This window comes from Oikopleura dioica, chromosome PAR (assembly GCF_907165135.1).
Source record: "Oikopleura dioica chromosome PAR, OKI2018_I68_1.0, whole genome shotgun sequence".
Lineage (NCBI taxonomy): Eukaryota > Metazoa > Chordata > Appendicularia > Copelata > Oikopleuridae > Oikopleura > Oikopleura dioica.
The window spans coordinates 10020057-10042543 of NC_137293.1; the positions used below are offsets into that span (position 1 = coordinate 10020057).

At 41.0% G+C, this 22487-nt stretch overlaps 7 protein-coding genes across 7 annotated transcripts in view; 6 read left to right on the plus strand and 1 right to left on the minus strand.

The window, feature by feature from the left end:
• The window catches only part of LOC145705586 (BRO1 domain-containing protein BROX-like), a 44397-nt gene extending 22820 nt beyond the window's left edge, over positions 1–21577 (minus strand). Inside the window, exon 1 of the mRNA XM_081783069.1 lies at positions 21574–21577. The gene's annotated coding sequence lies outside the window, so the exon portion shown is untranslated. The remainder of the gene's footprint in view (positions 1–21573) is intronic.
• On the plus strand, positions 2478–3729 carry LOC145701733 (uncharacterized). The gene is made up of 3 exons (XM_081778950.1): positions 2478–2714; positions 2867–3012; positions 3488–3729. The coding sequence occupies exons 1-3, from the start codon at positions 2644–2646 to the stop codon at positions 3727–3729; spliced, it is 459 nt and encodes a 152-aa protein (XP_081635076.1). The 5' UTR covers positions 2478–2643.
• On the plus strand, positions 5759–7414 carry LOC145704258 (uncharacterized). The gene is made up of 4 exons (XM_081781706.1): positions 5759–6402; positions 6500–6606; positions 6979–7111; positions 7182–7414. Exons 1-4 carry the CDS (start codon positions 6363–6365, stop codon positions 7295–7297), a joined length of 396 nt encoding a protein of 131 aa, XP_081637832.1. The 5' UTR covers positions 5759–6362; the 3' UTR covers positions 7298–7414.
• LOC145702599 (V-type proton ATPase subunit G 3-like) lies at positions 7698–8594 on the plus strand. The gene is made up of 4 exons (XM_081779837.1): positions 7698–7813; positions 7861–7946; positions 8111–8224; positions 8338–8594. Exons 1-4 carry the CDS (start codon positions 7732–7734, stop codon positions 8404–8406), a joined length of 351 nt encoding a protein of 116 aa, XP_081635963.1. The 5' UTR covers positions 7698–7731; the 3' UTR covers positions 8407–8594.
• Positions 8599–11773, plus strand: LOC145702598 (uncharacterized protein F54F2.9-like). Its single transcript, XM_081779836.1, has 7 exons — positions 8599–8764; positions 8995–9296; positions 9647–9889; positions 10077–10213; positions 10296–10479; positions 10868–11165; positions 11236–11773. The coding sequence occupies exons 1-7, from the start codon at positions 8633–8635 to the stop codon at positions 11284–11286; spliced, it is 1347 nt and encodes a 448-aa protein (XP_081635962.1). The 5' UTR covers positions 8599–8632; the 3' UTR covers positions 11287–11773.
• On the plus strand, positions 11617–16128 carry LOC145701734 (uncharacterized). Its single transcript, XM_081778951.1, has 9 exons — positions 11617–11754; positions 12030–12198; positions 12474–12812; positions 13043–13248; positions 13891–14086; positions 14699–14815; positions 14860–14966; positions 15115–15459; positions 16003–16128. Exons 1-9 carry the CDS (start codon positions 11617–11619, stop codon positions 16063–16065), a joined length of 1680 nt encoding a protein of 559 aa, XP_081635077.1. The 3' UTR covers positions 16066–16128.
• LOC145701735 (ubiquitin-protein ligase E3B-like) lies at positions 16123–20383 on the plus strand. The gene is made up of 8 exons (XM_081778952.1): positions 16123–17350; positions 17410–18211; positions 18274–18522; positions 18566–18867; positions 18934–19072; positions 19369–19525; positions 19882–20153; positions 20269–20383. The coding sequence occupies exons 1-8, from the start codon at positions 16152–16154 to the stop codon at positions 20350–20352; spliced, it is 3204 nt and encodes a 1067-aa protein (XP_081635078.1). The 5' UTR covers positions 16123–16151; the 3' UTR covers positions 20353–20383.
• Positions 21578–22487: the final 910 nt, after the last annotated feature.

The window sequence follows — 22487 nt, forward strand, 5'->3', positions numbered from 1 at the left end:
CCGCCTGCTGGTAATAAATGGTTTCTAAATTGTCTTTTGGAAGCTGTTGCGATTCTTGTTCCGTTTGATCCAGACGTGGGGCCACACCGACTCTTCTTGTTGGACACTATCTGCGATGTTAGAGTCCCTGCGGAATCGCGCGAATTGGCCGCCAAGTTGCTCGGAATCGTCAAGTTTGAGCCCATTATTGCTTTCTTATCGACGCGAGATAGCATTGTTCCCTCTTTGGAACTCCTTTCGCTCATGAAAAAGTCAATTCTCGCGGGAGTGAAGGACCCTCGCTGATGCCGAGTGTGATTGAGAAGGATAATTGGAAAGGCGTTTTTATTGAGTCGTTAAAAGCATATGAAGAAGGGATGATTGTTAGCTTGCAGAAAATTCTCCTCAACTTCAGTCAGATTGGAAACACTCTGACCAGCTCAGAGCAGATTCTGAGCCAGCTGGAGCTTCTGGAATGCACAGTTCGAGCAAAGCGCCCACTTGAGTCCTCTGAATTCATCGTCAAAACCGTCAATACTTTCCGCCCAGAGAAGATCTGTCAGTTCCTCCAAGGCCACTCGTTCGCTATCAACATGGCGGCCTCGTCACTACTCGCGACGCAAATGAAAAAGACGGATTTCGCCACATACGCGCCGTTATTCGAATTCGACGAGAAGGTGGATGGGGCACGAAAATCCGCTTTTCAAATGGCCTTGGCGGTCTACTGCGGTCGCATGCAGGAACTGAGATAAGAATTTTTCGATTCCTTTTTCAAGAAATCGTGCGTTGCATGAACCGCTAATTGGGATCCAGTCTTTTTTATCGCGAGATTGAATATAACTTTTTCAGTTGATAAGGAATTCGGGTGACTAGTTGTCACGTAAAACTACACGTGACTTTCCAGTACCTTAATTTCACTAAAGATAACAGTCGAATTTTCGGTCGAAGTCTGAGTTGTGACATTTCTTATTCGGAAAAAGGATGACGAGAGTATGTTACGGTCGATCGAATTAATCCAGAGTATGATGGACAACCCGTGGACGAGTCACTCTGGCGTTGTTCTCGAGCGCCTGTTAACATGCTTGGGCTACGTTTCCTCCCGTGTTCAGATTGAAAAAAGCCTGGTGGAGCAGACTGGCAAATGTCTCTCACATGAACATGAAAAGGTCAAAATTGCCGCCATTCGCGCGCTGGCGCACTTTTCGGGCTCCCCCTTCATGCAAGATGATGACACGGTCGAGCTGTTGTTAGACACGGGTTATCGAAGGCCTTGTTCTACGTACAACCATAGATACAAGAATGCCGATAATATTTATTAACCCGAAGGTAGACACACTTCTCAGCCTCGAAAACGTCGACTCAGCCCGAGCTCAACTAGCTGTTAGTGTTACTGTGGTGTCCTTGGCCACCGGAGCTCCCCCAAGCGCGGGTGGATTATTTTCGCGAATGACTACCTAATAGCTAAGCGAAGAATTATAGATGTTGAAATTAAAATAAACGATAATCTTGAGTTTGAATGATTCAGCAACCTAATCTACTGAAACAGTCTTTCTTTGAATTGACTTCTTCAAGTCATGGAAAAATGATTTGGTTACTAAATTGCCCACCCCGTTGAAAGTGACGGTTTTGACATCGAAAGTGCTGATCTCCGTGTCCGACCGCGAATCGTCGAAGCGATCCTGGATCGGACATTCCACAAGGCAAAGGGGAAGCAAAAAGGAACTGGGATTTGGCTGGCCGCGTTGTGCGACGCGGGAAAAACGAGTGAGCTGTCAGAGGAACTCAACAAGCAGCTATTTTGTGGTCTGCTAAATAGACTCTTACTTAGTTCTGAAGAATCCACTTATTGTGCCAAAGGAATGAGTTCAAGCTATTTGTAGAGAGAATTCGTTCTGATTTCAACTCTCAATGTTTCTTGGAAAATTTTAGTGGTATTGTACATTGGACCATCTTTTTTGGATGATAGGCTCATCAATGATGTGATGAGGTTCTGATTTATTATACAGTTTACGGTCGCTACATTTTTAATTGAAAGTAATTACCTCAAAATCCTGTCATTGAATAGATCTTGTTTTTATGAAAAATTACTTTTAGAAGTTATTTCTAAAGCTCATCATAACTATACGCACGAATTTACCAATGTTAATTGAATGATTCAGATTTTATCAACATCTTCAGAAGAGTAGTTGTAATTGGGATCACGTTATGTAAATCAAGAGGTGGTAACAGGGTCGACTTGTATATTTTTAGAGCATATATCTTATTCCATTAAAATTGTGGTTTCAAACAGAGAGCAAATTTCGCTAATTAGTAAGAGCGTCTCCCTGCCAAAATGAAAATTTTGAAATTGACAAAAATTTTGCGCGAGGAAGATTTTTTGTAAGACCTACGATGATTTGTATTTATAAAATAAGCGTGGCTACTCAGATTCTTCACATTCTGCGCGGGAAAAATTAAATCAAACCTGAGAACTTGAATGTTTCGTGTTGACGGCAATTTTTCCCAGCTCTTGAACTCAAAACAGGTCTCCGAAAATTCCACGCTGTCTCTTCCGAGGAGCAGAGGAGGACGTTTTCGAATATTCTCAATCTCGTCATCGCACACGGAAAAGTGCCAGAAAAGGATGGAAAGCTTGCCGAAAGAAAGATTCCTTTAGAAGATGCTATGGGCTTGAAGGACTTGTTGAAGATCATTTTGGAATTGAAGATTAATGATCACGTCTTTGATCTACTAAGGTACTTATCGACGGGAAAATTAGTAAGATAGGGTGGCTTTTCTTGACGCTCAAAGTTTACTCGTAGAAGTTTAATTTTCTAATGTGTTGATCCAATTTACGGTGTATTTTAGAGATCTTCCAGTGTCTGGATAATAAGCTTTCATTTTTTAGCCTTGGTCTGACTGGTGACTTGACCGCAGTGAAGAATATCGATGAGAAGAGCATCAAACTTCTCGCCCCCGATCTGCTTCTCATGGTCAACCATAAAAATGACTCGATTAGAAGCATCGGCAAAAATATCTTTCAAGGAGACGGTTGTCAGTTCACGGAAATTATATTTAAAATTGAGCCTTGTTTGAGCTGATAAAATTAAGCCAGCTCTTATCACCCCGCGTCGGCCTTTCAGCTCGCCCGATAGAACTGACAGTTTAATGGAAAGATGTTAGGATGAGTGTCCAGGCCCGGAAGACTGCGGTTTTCACACAACCGGGCAGTTACTGACTTAGTGCGGTATCTAATACGTACTTTCAGTAGTAAACTAAACGAGAATTAGAACTCCCCCAGTCCAGAAATGTTTTAAACTACTGTTCTTTCTCGTTCATTTGTCAAATTTCTTTCTTCATTTTGATCGTGCTATTCATTTATTTCATAGAAATGCCAATGATGATCGAAGAATCTGTTTAGGCTATCACTCTAAAAAATAAACTAAGACAGTAATTATTGCACAAGTCTAAAAAATGTCAGCTCAGACATACCGGCCGCATCATCAACCGCGTCTGTAAGCATTCGAAGTATCAAAAAGAATTGACAGTTTGCTCAAAAATTGTCTGGATAAGTGTCTAGAGCGGATACAGGGATTCGACGGGGACTACCGCGAGGCTGCGAATCGAACACTTCCTGTCCTGTTGCAACACTTGAGCGCGGATGTCAATGTACTCCCGCCGGAAAGGTTTATCGACCTCTGGAACTGCGTGCTCAGATGTTGTGATGATACACGCGATAATGTCAAGGAAGGGACTTTACATCTGTTGTGAGCGGGGCGATGAGTAGGGGAAATCACAAATAATTAAGCTTTTTTTCTAGCTTAGAAGAGTGAGGTTATAATACAGATTTAGAATCCCCAGAAGCTGGGGATCATTTTGACTATTGATAGTGAGGGGTCAACTCGTACCCTGAGGGCATTTAGGCACCTCTGAAGTCCCAAAATCCGGCCAACTTCGGAAATTGGAATTTTTGAACGCCCAGACCGCCCCTTTAGAGCCAGCGACTGTGCTAGAATTGTAGCCCAGGCTCTGACGGTCATTTTGAGATATAGAAAAGTACTGAGACCCAGGGGTTCCTGAGGAGCTAGAGGCCCTTGAAGTTCGAGAACTCGACAAAAATTGAGTACTTTTTCACAAAAAGTACACCATTTGTGTCACAAATGCCTCCAAAAGACTCTTTATCTATGGTTCTTCATTAAAAATGTTTAAGAAATTATTTGGGGTCATCCGAGGTCACTCATGATATTTTTTAAATTTTTGATAATTTCTGACCTAGAGTGACCTCGGATGACCCCAAATGATTTCTTAAACAATTTTAATGAAGAACCATAGATAAAGAGTCTTTTGGAGGCATTTGTGACACAAATGGTGTACTTTTTGTGAAAAAGTACTCAATTTTTGTCGAGTTCTCGAACTTCAAGGGCCTCTAGCTCCTCAGGAACCCCTGGGTCTCAGTACTTTTCTATATCTCAAAATGACCGTCAGAGCCTGGGCTACAATTCTAGCACAGTCGCTGGCTCTAAAGGGGCGGTCTGGGCGTTCAAAAATTCCAATTTCCGAAGTTGGCCGGATTTTGGGACTTCAGAGGTGCCTAAATGCCCTCAGGGTACGAGTTGACCCCTCACTATCAATAGTCAAAATGATCCCCAGCTTCTGGGGATTCTAAATCTGTATTATAACCTCACTCTTCTAAGCTAGAAAAAAAAGCTTAATTATTAGTGATTTACCCTAGCGATGAGACAATCTTCCGTATCTTTTTCGGACTAGTTTTTTATATGCAGACGTGTTTTAGTTGAAGAGGAACCTTTTTAGATGAAATACTAATCCCGCCTTCATAATCCCCATTTTTCGAGAAAGAACTCGTCTCCACCTTTCCGATGATAAATTGACTCTGGGCTGAATAGAACGCGCGTAAAATTTTAATCACAACCTCAAGCTCGTTTTCACCAAATATCGTTCTTGTTTTTTAAAACTGAATTTATCTCAACGTGATTTTTTTATACAGTAACCGTGTCTTTAATAAAGACCCTCCTCGCGTTTTTGAAGAAAAGAACAGTTTGTCAAAGATGAGTACGTTTTCTGAAAAGTCTCGTCTTCGTGAAAAACGAGTTAGGATCCAGAATCACGTCTTTATTTTCTTTAATTATGCTCGAGGTTTCATGGCTGCTAATTAAATCTTCTAATAATCCCAACAGTAGGAAATCCTTCGCTCTCGTGAAAACACCTCGATCGCATGTTAAGGCCAAATTTAAAGCAACAAATTGATAAAATCTAACGAGAAATTCTCCGGGGTAAAGGTGGAATTTTCATCAAAGGCGTGAATTTTTGATGAGTTGAACTTTTAATGACTAATTATGCCTAGGCAACGGTTGGCGACGATTCTCGCGAAATTGCATTAACCAGAAAATCACCCCGGAAACGCGTGATTTCAAGGCATCACGCTATCATTTGTGCAAGTCCACGTTATAGGCCGTCGCCACTACGAGCTGTTTAGAACTGATGAAATTCACCATTCGCGTTGTTAATGAAGCCAGCGTCATTCCGAACTGGATCAAGCCCATGCTTGACATTATTGTTGATGAATATCTTGACTCTGCAACAACAACAAACGTGGTGATCGGTATGTCTCTCGTGTCACGGTGGGCTGAATCCAAACGCGGCCTTCCGCCAGAGTTCTTGAATGTTTCCTTTTGCAATCTTAGCCACTTCACTTTCGAGCACCGCCAAGGTGTTGCACAAGCTATACTTTCAAATTCATCAGCAGATTTTGATTACCGAGCCTTTCAACCATCAGTTTACCCGTTTATATCCTTAATTTCTTGAACTCTAAAACAGCTCTTGTTCCCATATGCAACGAAACTGATCCCGATTCTAATCCAGAAATGCGCAGTCAGCGAGCAAGTAAACATCTCCAAAGGAGCTACACGAAGTCAAAACTACGCCGAAGTCGAACAAGAAACACTCGAGAAAACTAAACACTCTGAGTTCCTTCGTGTTGGATACAAAATCGTCGACAACGACAACTTCCCCGTTGTCGATTTGAAAGAAATCTGCAACAGAGTTGGGACAATTATTCGTACGGGAGTTGGAGTCAATGCTAGAGGAGTCGCCTTGAACTTTGGTGCAAGGCTTTGTTTAAAATGGAAAACAGCGCTTTCTGATGGTGTTGGAAAGCTTCTCGCTCCGACCCTTGCTCTGCTTGCTAGCGATTCTAATGCACTGAGAATCGAGGCAGCTTCTTCAGTCCCGTTCATGATCGGCGCCGCGAGTGACAAAACAAAATCGAATTTCTGCAGCAGAGTGGAGAAAACTACTTCGAATACGCGGAGGCAGGCACAGAATCTTCTCTTGGCTCGGCAATCGCGTCTTCCGTAAAGAAGCTCAGCGAGGATCAGCGGCCCCAGATGGCCGCTTTGTGCTGGCTGGGCCGATTCGATAAGGCACAGGACAGAGAGTTGAAATCGAATTTAGTGACGGGAAATTTTTGGAGTCTTAGAATTTTATTACCGTTTTGTTGAATGATATTCTTCAACTTCGATGAAGGGAACTTCTTTTGAAAATGGCTGGGACAACGGAGAATATCAAGTTCGCCCATATGCCGAAGAAATATTCGACCTAGCAAGCAAAGCCGCCCGTTCACCATCATGGGTAAGTTCGAACGTGCTTCTGCGGTCGGCCATTTTCGGGAGGCAAGGTCTCCCATCGCCGATGTAAAATCGGTGCTGGATCACACACTTGGTAAAACCGAGCGGCTGCGCTTCATGATGCGCTGGACGGATAAAATATTTAGTGGTCACCTACTGGCGTCAAGGGGGCACATTTGCAAAAAATTTTCAAGAATGCAAAAATTAAAACAAAATTGTTGATCAACAATTTTCGCGCTAAGATTTACAGATTAAGCTTTCTCACTTCGAATGATATTTTCTAAGGAATTTCGACTTACAACTTCTCTTAAAAGATCAAACATTCGAATGCCGAAACATGAATATTTCAAGATTGAAAATTTTAATTGATTTTTAGAACTTTCGTGCTCAGGGGATCGAAGCTCTCTGCGCCGCTACTGAAAGTAGGCAAGTTGTTCCTAGAAGATTGATCAAGTCCGTTCACTTTGCCTTGGATCAACGATTTTTCAACGGAAAAGAGAAGCTGCTCGAGGAACTTGTTCTAAAGAAAATTTCTGTTTTAGAGTAATTAAGGGGTTTTGACTTTTTGAACGAGAATAAAGGCTGTTGGCTTGTTAAGCCAGCTTGCAGAGGATGATCCAACCTTTGTCGATTATGTAAACTTGCTGATCGGGAATCGAAATCCGGAAACGCTAGCTACAAAGAAAAGTGCCTGACAGCCCTGGCCGATATCTCCGAAAGCATGTCTTCAGATAGGCGTATTCTAGTGCTTGAGGTGTATATCGACGTTTTGCGGAATACAAGAGCTGTTGGAAACTGGGAAAAACTCAGAGATATAGGAACAGGTTCAATTTTATTGTTCACAAATGAACACTGTTTTCGTTTTTCAATAGAAATAAATAAATGAACCTTTCTAAAGTTGTTAGCTGGATGGAAGTAGAGGAAAATGTGCAAGAAGAGCTCAAAAACATGTAGACGAAAACTTACTGATAAATCTCGTTTTCAATAATCAAAACTTGTACCTTCAATCTTTTATGTTTCATTTTATTGGTTTAGAATTTCACGGATATGGTATTAAAGTTAATTAGCGTTCTGATAGATTCTTTAAATTTTTGTTTACGATTTTGATATATTTAGATAGTTTTTCTAAATGGCTTCGCAGTCCGAGGGGATCCAAAAACTTCTTGAGGCCGAGAAAGAGGCCCAAAAGGAGGTTGATGCCGCTCGAAGAGGTAAAAATAAACAGCACTCCGAAAAGGCTCTATTTCTTTCTGCTTAGTGAAGGCGAAAAAGCTCAAACAAGCCAAAGAAGAGGCAAAAGTCGAGATCCAACAATTTAACAAAGAACGTGAAGCGCAATTTAAGGTTAGCCACTTTGCTCCTAATTTGCTTAAAATAATAGACGCACTTCTGAAACTATGGGCCTCTAAATTGTCTGTTTATCGTCCAAAATCTGGATGTTGTTTGGATTGTTGGAAGGAGTTCTAAAGTTGAGAACTGAAACTTCCCGGCTAATGAGGTTGATTTAGGCGAAGGAAGCGGAAGTAATGGGCGGTCGAGAAGAGCTGCAACGCTGGATCGCCGAACAAACGAAAGGACAAATCGACGAAATGGCCGCTCGTGTCAATCAGTATCAAGCTCAGGTCAGTGCATTTTAACACTTTTTCGCTGAAATTCTCGGAGAATCCAGCTAATTAACAAGCTACATTTTCCCGTGATGGAACTCGACATTTACAGAATTGAAACATGTTCGTAGGTGATTCACGATTTGGTCAGCGCGGTCCAAGACATTCAGCCGCAGCTCCCAAGAAATTTCCGTGGATGATCATTGATGTCCAAATTTATAAAAAAAATGCGACCCGCCCAGGCTCGTTGGGCTTCAATTTCTTCTACTACTAATTGGTTTCAAATAGATACATACATGTCTCCGTGCCCATCTTATTATTAATATACAGACTCATTTACGCTACGTCCGTTGTTATATCAAACAAGTGTGTGCAATAAATTCTTTATTTCGAAAATCTTGAAGTTTCAAAGTTCAATTAACTAGAATGAGAAACGCGTTTTTCATTCTTCTCGGAATCGTGTACGGGCAATTCGGCGCGAGCCAAGAAGAATTGGATCTGTTCGATCTTGTTGAGGACGTCAACGCTAATTTCTACGATTTTCTTGGTGTAGAACAGGTTAGTCTTACATTATTAAATTATGAACTAGGGAAGAATTTTTGGGAAAAATGTCTTTTCCATGGATTAAGGAACTGATCAATTTTCATCAAAATCTTAGTCATGGCATTTCTCGCCAAAAATGCTGTGACTCTAAGCGTTCGATTTCGTTCGATTTCGCTAATTCGTCAATTCGCTCTCCTAGTTGTCATTCTAGCAATAGAGGCTTCCTTTTATCAGCTAATTTTCAGACCGCTACTACGAAAGAAATCAAGTCTAAATACCGCAAATTGTCTCTGACATGGCATCCGGACAAGAACTCTACCGAGGGAGCGACGGAGAATTTCCGCAAGCTGGCCCAAATCGTCGAAGTGCTGAAGAACGAGGAATTGCGGGAGCGTTACAACCGAGTTCTAGTTGAAGGCCTCCCTAATTGGAAATCAGCCGCATTCTACATGCGTAAAATGCGAAAGATGTCGATGCTCGAAATTTCTATCTTGCTAACTAGCATTGCCACGATTATTCATTATTGCACCATGTGGGGAAGTTACTGGTAAGAAGCCAATATTCTTGCAAATTATCATTGATTCGATGATGATGTGAGTTTTCAAAGGGTCACTATTTCTTCAGTCGTGATTGAGTTCTAATGTGATTGATCGATTTTTAGAAAAAATGTGTTCAATTACTGATGCTTGTCTAATCAAATTATTCATTTTCAGAGCCTAATAATTTGTATCATAATAAAATGACGCTTTTACAAGAACTTTAGCTTCATTTCAAATTTTATTGAATTTGTAAAACAGATTTTAATGTTTACGTAAAAAAATAGTTTAGACGTAACAATATTTCCGATTTCGCAAAAAAACATTCACCCAAGCAATTTCGTCATTTGTAATTTTGAAGGGAGAAGAAAATGATCCTGGCGGACCAAATCGACGCCGTATCGAAACGCAAAAAGCAAAAAGACGCGGTGAAACATCTGGAGCAAGCGCATTCTTCAATTCCGTACCCATCGCTGGGAAATTTGCTGCCGTTTTTGATGCTCCGAGGAACGGTGGCTTTTTTCAAGGCAATTCCAGAGGCGATCAAGACTGCTCGTGACCTCAAAGCGCAAGAGGCTGCACGCGTCCTAGCTGAGAAAGAAGCGTATGTTCTAACCACGTGGTTTTGTCCTTAAACCCCCACCTCAAAGGACGCTCTAAAACGAGACTCAGACAAAAGGTCCTGTAGTTTAGTCTAAGTTCAATACCTTTTATGTCCTTTTTCGAGAGCAAAAGTCCATTTTCAACCCTCTAATTTTCCATCAGTGCCATTGATAATCCTATCTATTCAGTCTTGAAAATGAGAAAAAAGAAATCGCAGAGGAAAAAGTGCGACGCGAAAAGGCGAAAAAAGAACGTCTGGAAAAAGAAAAGAAGAGAAAGGCGGTTGAGATGGAGCGTCGAGCTCAGCAACTCAAAGAAATCCAAGGTACCTCCTCTTGACCAAAGATCTCGGATCTTGAGACCCGTTGATGTTTTTTCTTAGACGCACCTTTTATCTTATTTTTAAGAGCTGCAGGCGCGGAGGAAAGAGGAAGAAGAGGATGATTATGATGAGTTGGAAGAGGATCTCTACGGAGACTCGACTAAAAAAAGAAAAAGCGACGGGCCGCGCCCTTGGACGGAGGAAGATATGGTCACTCTGACGAGATTGCTTGCTAAGTTTCCCGGGGGAACTTCTAATAGATGGGACAGGTTCGCTCGCCTGATATAAGAGGGATTTATCAAGTAGTGTTTGCATTATTCATATTTTTCTCTGGCTTTTCAAGAATCTCAAAGATTCTTGTTTCACCGAAAAGATTCTTTTTCGTGCTGTTAAACCCCGTTCTCACATTTTGCAGAAAGCAAAAATACTGAATATTTGTGGACTGCTTTGTGGCATGAATATTTTCTCGGAATTTCCCATACGCTGAATTAGCAACGTACAAAGATACCAGAAAGTGGTTTGCCAGTTAGTGCTAGCAGTATGCGAGTAACGTATAAAATTGCGCTCAAAATATTTTAAAACGCAATTTGTGAATTGCTCACGGGATGAACTTTTTCTTGTTGATACCGTTGTTGTTGGAACAAACGAGTTTTTCAGAATCGCTGACGAAATGGACAGAACAGTTCCGGAAATCACGAAAAAGACCAAAGAAGCGCAGAAAAAGATGCATCAGTACACTTCTGGCGCGAGCATGTACAGTAGCTCTACAGTAGTTACCCAAAGAAAAGGCAAGTCTGAAGAGACGAACAAAGAGGAAAAGCCAGAAGTAAATGAGTGGAGTCAAACGCAGCAGAAACTCCTAGAAGTCGCGCTGAAAAAGTTCGGAAAAGACGAGGAAAATCGATGGGATAAAATCGCCGAGACAGTTGAGGGGAAAACGAAGAGGCAATGCATGCTTAGATACAAATTTATAGGAACTTGGTTTGTCAATTTTAAACATTTCAAAATTTTATCAAAGAAACAACATGATAAACAATCTCAAAGCTCAACAAGTAAAGACCCAAAAAGTCCAGTAAAAGTCTTTCGCTTTACAAATTACACTTACAGTTCACTCCCTTTATCTCTTGTGCAATAAAAAACAGTCGATTACCATATTCTTCTTTCTTAAAATTCTCGTTGTTTTTTCATCTTCACAGGGGTCTTAATGGCATAATCACCTGAAATTTCGTAACTCAAGTTCTCACGCTGAATAAGTGTGGAATCTGTTAATATTCGAACGAAACAAGCTGAAGAATGCCTGTCTGTTTTTCGGATGTTTTGAAGAATGTTTTAAAAGATGCCAACACGTTTTAGGGCTCACAAAATTAACTTGAGCCATTTGTCTGTAAGATTAGTTAAATTGAAGAATGCCTGAGGATGAAGGACCGGTAGTGGTTGATGAAACGCGGGGAGACAACGGGCGCAACCGCGACCCAGAGCTCGACCAGTTGATGAAATATCTCTCCGAGCTTTCAGAAAACATCATTGCGGAGACAGACGACGACGCTAAGCAAACACTCATAGGCAAGGGGTTAGAGAATTCTAACACTTTTTGCTTGATTTTCACATTTAAATTCTTTCGTTTCCTTGAAGATATGCCAATTTGGATGATTCCATTTCCCGGGAATAGGACAAAATATTTTGGGCACCCGAATTGGCATGTTCTGTCAGAGCTTATTTACTGATGCGAAAAATAATTAATATTGGCGTAGAATAATATTCGTTTTACAAATTTACTTCGACGCCTGATAAAAACGGTACTATCATACGCGACGGTTAGCTAACCCTGCGGGTTGAAACGTGCATCCAGGAACTTGGGCCACACATCAAAGGCCTCGTCAAGTGGCGCAAGTTGTCGTTTGTGGTGGAGAGGCTGATCCAGGACGCGAAATTCAACGCAATCGCATCATTTCTCGATTCTATTTCCGCCGCCGAGGAAGATCTGTTCGGTCAGTTCCTATGTTTTTTCAATGAATTTTCATTCTCAAAAATATACGTCGAAAATAAGAAACATTAGAAAAATCGACTCAAGAACATTCTTTCAACGAAATTGGTAGTTTTATAAATTTCAAATTGGAATACCAGTAGCTGTCCAAGTGATTTTTGATGACGAAAAACGTTCGCGTATAAAATTCTGTTGAATAGGTTATCTTCAACAAACATGATTATAATTTATAAAGCGCTGTAATCTGCGGTCAGAGTGCGTAAACGTAAAATAATTCAGGCGAATTGGTGAACGGTGAACACTCTTACTTTGTAATCCGCGCCGCTCTTCGGCAATTTGTCTCCCTCTGCGCCTCCCTCAACTCGGCAGAAGACGAGGAGTTGAAAAAATGCGCCAAGTCGATGAAGCCGCTAACGAAGCTCTACTCAGAAGACATCATCAAAAAACTTCGAAATAAATACTCATCGCTACTCTTTCGCGACTTGATACAGGCACATTGTGGGGTGCTTATCGCTGCCGAGAAAAGCCCCGACGGAATACCGGAAATCGAATGCCGCGTCAAGGAACTCTCAAAGTCGAATAGGAAGCAATTCGGAGATATTTGCGCGGCGATTTTAGGCTCCGTTCTAAAACTGATAATTTCACGTTAACTTTCGTTCTCATCTGATTTTTATTTGAGATAGAGCTGTCAAGAGAGGCTCGCGTTTCTCAGAGATCAGAGGGATGAAAATTTTATCAACCCTTAAAAAGCTTGAAATTATCCTCTCTAAATGAAGCTTTTCAAAGAGTTGTGATGCATTTGAAAATAATGGAGGACATTTTAATTAGCAGTTTTGAACGTTCAAAAGCTGTGGAAAATTTACCGGACCTGGCAATGTGCGAAAAAGCGTCGCCCGCTCTTGGCGAAATGTTAATTGTCGTCAAGGAGTCTAGGGAAGACTGGATAGCGGAAATTGTAAAACACTTCACGCCTTCGAAAGAAGTTGTCAACTCTTATTTGAAATCGGCAGCTGCCAGCCACTTCTTGGAACGTTTGATTTATGCAATGAACGAGGCGAGGGCTCACTCTTTTAGAACTTTTTCTTACACGTTTTTTAATTTATTTCCAGCTTCCAGGGTACTTGATTTTTACGAATAAGACGTTTTTCTTACTACTTTTGTGAAAAAATATTGTAAGTTCCTTTCAGATGACCTTATTAAGAAACTTAGGAAGGCAATTATCCTTTTTATTATGTAGCGTGTTTGATAGACATCACGGTACATTTCTTTATATTTCCTTATTATTACATAATGTTATGATTGATGCAGGGACTTTAAGAGGTATCAATTGATACTATCAATGTTATTCGATTAGGAGAAATCCGTCGACAGTACTTAGTAAACAGTAACTTATAAAGTAGGGCGCTCATTCTTTCTACCGTATTTATATTTTTCTCTGTTTATCGGAATATTATTCAATGTTTCAATACTGCGAGTCAATACAGTGTAAGATGTGCTGTTACAAAGAAGGAGAATACTGTTACCAAAACTGATGTCTATCGTAAAAATAGAAAAAAGGGCTTTTATAAAGTATGAACTAAAATAACAAACACTTTGTAAGCTTCCTGAAGATTTCACTTTATTCGGGTCTATTTTATCAAATAAAAACAATGATCTTCGGACGAACTTTAAACAGAGTCATCAACCCTCGAATAAGGAGCTGCTGAAAGAGTTCTACAACACCTGGATGCGAGGACGTCTTGAAGAGCTCGTCTTACACCAGAATGGGAATTTTGTTTTGCAACGGGTGATTACGCATTCCAGTCTCGCGCTTTTCAAGCTGATTATGAACCAGCTGAACGCGCTTGGATCACTCAAACAAGCATGGATCAACGGAAAGGGTGGCATAATAGGTTCGTAAAATATTCAAAGCAGTGTTGCCTTCACAGAAAAAAATTCGCACTAACAAATAACACTGAAAATTAATATGAAGGATTTTAAATACTGGACTTCTTTTTATTCGTAAACTTCTTTAAAATCAATCTACTCGATGTTGTTATTATAGAAAAATATATTATAGAAAATATATGATTCGAGTATTTCATAATTATCATAACTAGGCTACTTAAAAAAATCTCCGTTAGTCTTGCATTTAGAAAATAGCTCAATTTGATGGGCGAAGTTCACGGCCTTACTTGCACAATAAACCGTAATAGCTACGTAGTCGTTTGCCCCTACCTATCGTGGTTTATCATTCCACGGTCGCAAAAGTTAAATATAAAAATATGCCAGTAACACCAAACAATATAACATCATATCTAGTTGAAATCAAAGCACGACTATCGTGGCACCGAGTCGCTCTAAGTTCATCTCAACACGACTTGATTAAAAATGCTAAAAGGAGAATTTGTTTTCATAATACACTTCTGACAAGCGGGGAAAATATACTAAACATACTATTTTCTGTTTTTTCGTAGTGCCTTGCGTAATTGCAATTTGCGCTCAATTCAATTTTTTTTTCTTAGCGAGGATAGTGAGCAAATGCGGAAGCATGGAAGAAGAAAAGCAAATCGAAATGATGAAAACGCTGCAACTCGCGGTCACGAGCTCAGACAATTTTGTTGAAGACTTGTTATTAGAAAGTGAGGGAGTTTAATTAGTAGCTCGTCTAAAATGCTTGTTTTAGATAAATATGGAGAATTAAAAGTAAATTACCAGGGGAGTATAATCGCCCAGGCTGTAATGGAATACAAGGGACGAGCAAGAAAAATTTTGATCGACGATTTAGTAAAGGTAAATTAACACCTCATGGTTGACCCTAGCATTGATGGATCGAAGAATTTTCTATTCCGTTTTTCTTCTTTTCTAATCCGAAGTTCGGACAAAGAAATAAATCAAAGCGATAAAGCCGAATTAGCTGACTCAGACGCGTTTGTTTCAGGTTGAAAGCGATAAGTTGAAAACGATATTCGACTCATCAGCTGGAAGTTATTTGTTAGAAAGCATGTCCAACAATATTCCCGATAAAAAATTCTGCGAAATGCTGAGAACACTGCCAATATCGGATATCGCTTTTGGACGCTTTGGTTCGCGCGCCGTCGAAAGCATTTGGAAGAAAAAGAATCTGAAGGTAACACAAGTGCTCTGCGAATGCCTGGCCGAGGTGCACCAAGAGCTCGGACAATCGCAATTTGGGCGCCATGTGAACGCGAAGTTGAGAGTCACTGAATTTGTCCGCAATAAAGACAGGTGGATGCAGAATCAAAACAACTCGTCAAATGACAAGGTATCTAAATCAATTTTATACGCGCCCGGAAATAGCCATCAGTTACTGGCAATTTACTTTTTTTTCTAAAAAGGCGATGCAATAGTTTTGACCTTGTTTGTAGGATAGTCGTTGCTCTAGCATTTTTTATCTACTTTGAAGAGGAAATCTGAAGGCTTAGATTGAAGCAGACGTTGTTTTGTTTTACGCGAATACGTTCTGTACCAGGAAGAGTTCCATTTTAGACAGCCGTTCACATTTTGATGAAATCTGTTCAACCGCAGCCTCTCGAGCTCTGTTGTAGGATTCACCGCTTTCGGTATATTTCAAACATCGCCAAGTACAAATACGGAACTCGACCAAGTGGTCCTTGAGGACAACGCGAGCGATTCTTGTCCTCGCGGTGATCCTCTATGTAACATTAACAAGTACAAGGACAATGTGCATGTTGTGAGCGGAATCTACCGCAAATCTTTTAGAAATTTTTTTTTCAAGGCCACTTGTCTAGTTTGTAACTAATTCGCTTATTTTAAAAACCTTCATGCAAGTCATTGTTATTTTTAGTTTGGAAAGAAAGGCAGATTGGAAGAAGGACCTACGAGAAAGAAGAAAAAATTCGGCAACTGAGTCAGTTTCTGTAAATTGTAAAAGATACGACCTGATTGCCTTTTGAAAGTTTTGATTTCATCACTTCTCAAAGCTGTTTAAGATTAATGTTCGAAGATGCTGAGTTGCCCAAGTCGGAAAAGGAGACGTTCCTAAAAAAACGTGCCATCGAACGTTCTGAGCGCGAAACGTCTCGCCATTTGACGGAAAATGCCATCACCATCCAAAAGGTCGCTCGAGGATTTCTCGACCGTCGAAGATTTCGACGTTCGCGCCTTCAAGCCATAGAAAAGTTTATAGAACAGCACCCAGAATGGGATAATATCGACAGCACAGTTATTCTTATGGCACTTCGTGGCTTGACGTTTAATTATTCGTCAGTTTTTGATGATTCTTTGGAGAAAATTAGCAGACTTCTCTCGAAAAATATCTTGAATCCAAAAGGAAACGAGAAAACATGGTATATTTCTCTGTGTCTCCATCCAAAGTACGCCAAGTTATTCCTGAAACAAGCGAGAGAGCTGATAATTTCTGTTGGAAGCATGCTTAGTAGGATCTCCACATCTCGACAGTCATCTCGTGTTTCTGCCGCGTTATCTCTTCTCGCGGTTCTATCCGATGGAAGCAACTGGCTGCTTTGGGGTTTGAAGAAGTTTGAAAAAGTCAAACCCGCCGTCGTTGCGATGATCGATCGAAATCTCGCTCAAGTCAGGGAAGAAATCTTAGACGCTATCAAGAGCATTCTGATTCTATGGCAGACCCGAGCGTCTGGTCTTTTCTCAAATGCTACGCTGAACGCAGCTTCTGTATTGATCAGAAGATGCGCAAAGGATAAAGTTCTGTATCTCGAGAAGATTTTGACAATTCCTGGGGTTACGCTTTCTGTCACAAGAAAATCTCCTGAATCGAGTGTTCACTGGGACGAGATTTGGCTACCTGATCTTTCTACCGATTTTTCAAAGTACTCCGGAACATCAGCTCTGTCTATCTACGCTAATTCTCTCTACATCCTATCACTCAAAAAAGACTACACGATCCAACAACCGATCCTGGAACTATTCATTCGGATGTTGGAACACATCCAAGAAAACACTGACCATTCCAAAGCGTCCAACATGTCCTGGCATCCGATTCTTGGCTACTGCGTTGATTCGAACGAGACGCAACCAGACTCGGAGCAATTAGCTCTCATTCAGGAACAGCTCGGGTGTATGTGGAAGAAGAATCTAGTCGCGATGTTTTTCTTTGATGTACTCAACATGGAGCGTTTAGAGAACGGCATGACGTTCAAGGAGCCTTCTAGGAAAGGGGCTGCCTTTTAGACATGAACTTTTTAGTAGGTCAAGTTGGCACCTCGTTTTTAAGTGCGGATATAATGGCTCAGCGGACGAAAGAAAAGATAAGCAAGACTTCTTTCGGAAAAACTTCCGTTGGCAGTTTCATTCAACGGGCGATCGGAGGCATTCCTACTTCTATGAAACAAGTCGGCGGGAGACATTTGAACTACCCAGAAGTCGTGATGACTACGAAAGCATGTTATCTGTACACACTCTGCATGTCTGTATTCGTGGAGAAAATAAAGCTGGATATTCTGACGGGACTGTTTGGCGTGGAAACGTTTCTGAAGCGCCTTTGGGTCTTCATTTGTGAAATGGGACCTTCGGGAGGACTCAATGTTTTTGAAAAAATCGCGGAAGAGGATACTCCCGAGTTAAGACAGGCTAATGCGCCGTATTTGGCTGTTCTATCTCTTTTCTGCCAGTGTTCCGCTTTGCTGCTTTCCATAGCCGACGAGGACGAGTTCTTCGAAAAACAGCACCCGTTCTCACTGGAGGAATCGAAAACGATATCGTTGTTTCTGAAGAATTTCTTGTTCAAACTCGTCTGGAAAGGGGTCGTTGGCGGAACGGAACGAAACAATTTTACAGCGATCCATCGACATGGCCTAGATCTCCTTGTACTGTTCTATGATAAGGACACGCGGCGAAGTTTTACTGATAAGGGACATTGGCTTATCAAATTGGTGAAACCGGCGACGATTATGGGGGAATTTGACAAAGGGAAACCGCGCGCACGTTTAATCCTCGAGCAGATGCCTTTTCTCATACCTTTTGATAACCGTGTTAGCTGCTTTAGAAAGCTCATCCAGGCGGACCAAAAGGACCGGGTTCACCATAAAATAAACCTCTTTCGAAACTTCTAAAGCTACTTTATCGAACTTATTAAAAGGGCGCTAACAGGGGCTACGACGCGGGCAACATCCCGCATCATATCGTTATCAAGCGAACACGACTTATCGAAGACGGTTTTAACCAACTCAGCCGGCTGAGAGCTAATCAACTGAAGTCAACTGTCCGTGTAAAATTTTACAATGACTTAGGACTTGCCGAAGCGGGTATTGATCAGGATGGTGTGTTCAAAGAGTTTTTGGAAGAAACAGTGGCGAAGATATTTGATGTTCAGTTCAACCTTTTCCAGGTGAGCTTCCTAACAAAAATAGATCGTTGACATATTTATCTAGGCAACTAAACTCGGCAATTCTTTGTACCCGAGTCATATGGCATCTTCTTCCTCCGACCTCGAGCTTTTCAATTACATCGGAAAGCTGCTCGGAAAAGCAGTTTACGAAGGTATTGTTTTGGACGTCCACTTTGCCCCTTTCTTCTTGCGACATCTTTCCCACCACTCGGCGAATGCGTTGTACTCCTCAATTGACGACTTGCCAGCTTTTGACCCAGAACTAGCGAAGAACTTGGCATATGTCAAGCACTGTGAAGATGCAGCAGACTTGGGGCTAAATTTTGAGTGGACGGAAGATATTCTAGGAGCGGGTTGTTGATTATTTTTGTTGACTTAGTTTAATAGGGTTAGATTAATCCAACCTCGACCAGGCCAGATGAAAAGCTACGAGCTCCGCACTGGCGGGCGCGACATCGCTGTCACAAACCAAAATAGGATTTCTTATATCCATAGTGTGGCGCATTTCCGGCTCTTTAGGCAGATTAAGGCTCAATCCGCGGCATTCTCGGTGAGTAAAAACACCTTACAGTCAGCCTTCGCCCATTGAACCGCAGCTGGTCGAGTTGCGGCGAGCTATCATTTTTCATGTTCAGATTTTTTGAATATCACCAGAAAAATGTGCTGACGTGGTTTTAATCCACACGATAAAAACTTAAAGTACATCCGTTTTTAGGTTTTCTTATCATGATTTTTTTGAAAAAAAAAAGGAAAATGTGTTTTTTTCTCGATGATACCAGTCGTTTATCTAATTTGACATGCAATTCTTATTTAACAATGAATTTGTTCATCTAACGATTTGTTAAGTCCGGATTTCATCAATTAATCAACCGCGACTGGCTCTCCATGTTTTCTACTTCTGAGCTGCAGCGACTCATTTCCGGGAACAACGACGGCGATATTGACTTTGCCGATTTGAGGAAGCACGTGCTCTACTTTGGCGGCTTTCACGGCCGCCATCGAGGTATTCTTTCTATTTTTCTTTCAATTTCTTCGCCCAGCTGATTTTAGAACCTCACGAGTTCTCCGTTTTCTGTTAAATTAGATTTTCACTTTCCACGCAAACCTAACTTTAAAATAATGATGCACTACATGGCGATTCTAATCGATAATATTCCAGCGCGAATGAAAATTACTTGAGATCGGTATCCTTCTATTTCCCAGGCCATTAGGGCTCTAGTTTCGTCACGTTTTTTCTCGCTCTTTCAAAATTGCCCTCTAATGAATGTCCAAGTAGAGACTTTAGAAAACGCAGTGATGGGAGTTTTCTTCAGTCATGATTTATATCAAGTTTTTACTCATAGTTATTGAAGTTTTTAGTGATTGTCTGGCTCTGGGATATTCTCGAGAACGATTTCAAAAAGGATGAACGATCCGCTTTCCTAAAATTTGTAACATCTTGCTCTTGCCCTCCGCTTCTTGGATTTGCCCATCTTCAACCCCCATTCTCCATTCGATGCGTAGAAGTTGGCGATGACGATGATCGAGGAGACACTCTTGGAAGCGTTCTTCGAGGCTTTCTGTCTGTTCGAAAGACGAAAGTCGTTCAGGGTCGCTTGCCGACTGCTTCCACGTGTTTTAATTTGCTCAAGGTATGAGCAATTTTCACCTTAGACCTTGTTTTCAGCTTTGAATCAAATCGGCCAGCATAAGAATTTCTTGTGTTTATAAGCCTCCTCGAACTTTGCCTTAACTTTTAATTTTCAGCTGCCAAACTATTCGAAAAAATCCATTCTCCGAGAAAAGCTTCGACTTGCAATAACCATGAATACAGGCTTTGAACTGTCGTGATTCCGTAATAAATTTCTGTCATTCAATAAAACGTATCGTTTTTATCGCGTTGATTCGCAGCTCAACTAAGTCAGCTCTTAAATGCAGCAGGTGGTTTACTAGGCTTTTAATTGATCAACTACTGTCTCACAACAAGCGCATCAATGGAGCAGATGCGTCGCATGAACTTCTCAATCAAAGCAAATATAACAGTGGGCCCCAACTAACTGAGTTAGGCTGTTCCTTTTAAATTCGGAGTCGTCGGAAAATACTTGCGCTTCCTCGTCTTACCGCGCTAATTCATAATAATTTAGCCATCAATCGAGCCCATTCTGCCTCCAGTTTCCCATGATCACTTCGCCTTGTTTAGTCTTTGCTTTCTGGAACTAGAAACAAGAAAAAACACGACAAGGGCAAATAGTACTCAGGGTAAAATCTTGTGGTAACAACCTCGTCATTGTATTTGTTTTCAGACTTTTTCGATGATGATCATCAATACAGGTGTGGCTTTGTTGAACCCTCTGGTTTTTCGCTGATTTCGTAAGAAACTCGTCTTGAAAATTCCTTGATAATTTTAGCAACAGTATTTTCTTCGATTTAGGAAAAGGAGATAGGTACTCATGCCGGTACTTGGAATAGTGGGATCGTGGACTATCAAATAACAATATTGGAGGGTATTTACGTAGTGGCTCTTGTCGCGGAGATAGTAAACGTTACTTTTAGAAAATAGTTTCCAAGTGGCGACGATAGGTGCTTGAGGTGGTTGACCGCACGGTGACATCACTGACCAAGCTAAGGAAGTGATAAAACGGTCTGAGTTTCCAAAATCCAATATATAGCCCGGAAAACGCGAGATGCCTGACCATAGATGCAACCTTACGCACCGAGATAGAGCTTATCATCGTTTTCCAACCATTTTGATTCCTTGAAGTTGGCATATGGCCATAAGGCCATGGAAAGTTCGAACTCAACAAATTCCGAATGAATTTTAATTTTGATTTTAGAAGATCTTCGAAGATAAAAATCATCTCTCAACTTGGAAGTTATACCTTTCTAACGAATTTTGTTTGACCTTCGTCGGGTTATTACATGTTCAAATCATCGTTGCATCGAGCTTGTCGCATAAAACTTTTTGGAAAATAGGAGACACGTCAATTTCTAGTCGCCCCTTATTTATGCGAGTTGACAGGACGACGTCTTATGTTATTAATTGACCGGACGATCAGGGAGACTATCTATCACACAAAAACGTCAGATCAACAATTATTAAATTACCAACTTCTTTCTTTGAATGTTCTACTCTCAATCATTGTGATCACCTTTTTATTTCTTCCATGAACCTTGATCAATTTCCTGTCCATTACTCCAAGGCTTCCCAAGTGTTGATAAATATTGACGCTACATACCATCCCCCGTAAACAGATTTCAACAAAAAAGCTTCGTCCAAAACAATCTCCACGGCCCAAGCTCAGCCTAAACCTCCTCGCGAACAGCGTTTCTAGCGCTAGAAATTCGCGTTAAAACGCGTCCTGATCGGTTTAACGTGGAGTTCAACTATAACTAGATTCTTACTAGAAGATGAGCGTCTCAGCGGAAATATTTTGCATCGTCATCTTGCTCTTGAGACGCTTTCTAGCCCTTTTTAGGGAAGACAATTGCCGGTACTGAATATTGAATCACCACTTAGCTCCGGTTAGAAGTGGTCCTTGCGGGTTCACGAAAATTTTTCAAAGAAAATTTAGTTTCTACAATTTTGAGGAATAAAGAATTCGAAAGTGCTGACAATTTGTCCACTTGATACCAAGGATCTCGGCAATCTAAGAAATCGTGTGTTTTGATCGAATCCGCTTCTGCGGCGTTTCTTCATGAGAATCTCGGAACTCTTAGTCTGCCTAAAGAAAATCCGCCAATTAGGAAGTGCTCCTTATCAAAAGGACTTGATAGCACACCGCGAGAATTTTGTGAACAGTTTCTCTTCTCATCAACGTGTTTCTTTGAGATATGGAAATTACCATATCCAGCTATTCATGTACCTCTATCTCATAAATCATTAATTCAAAAAAAAACTTTCGGGCGGCGGCAGGAATCCCTAGGCTTTTCACTGTTGTCCAGGCAGTGTCAAGACCATTTATCCTCTTTCTATAGACTTATCTAGA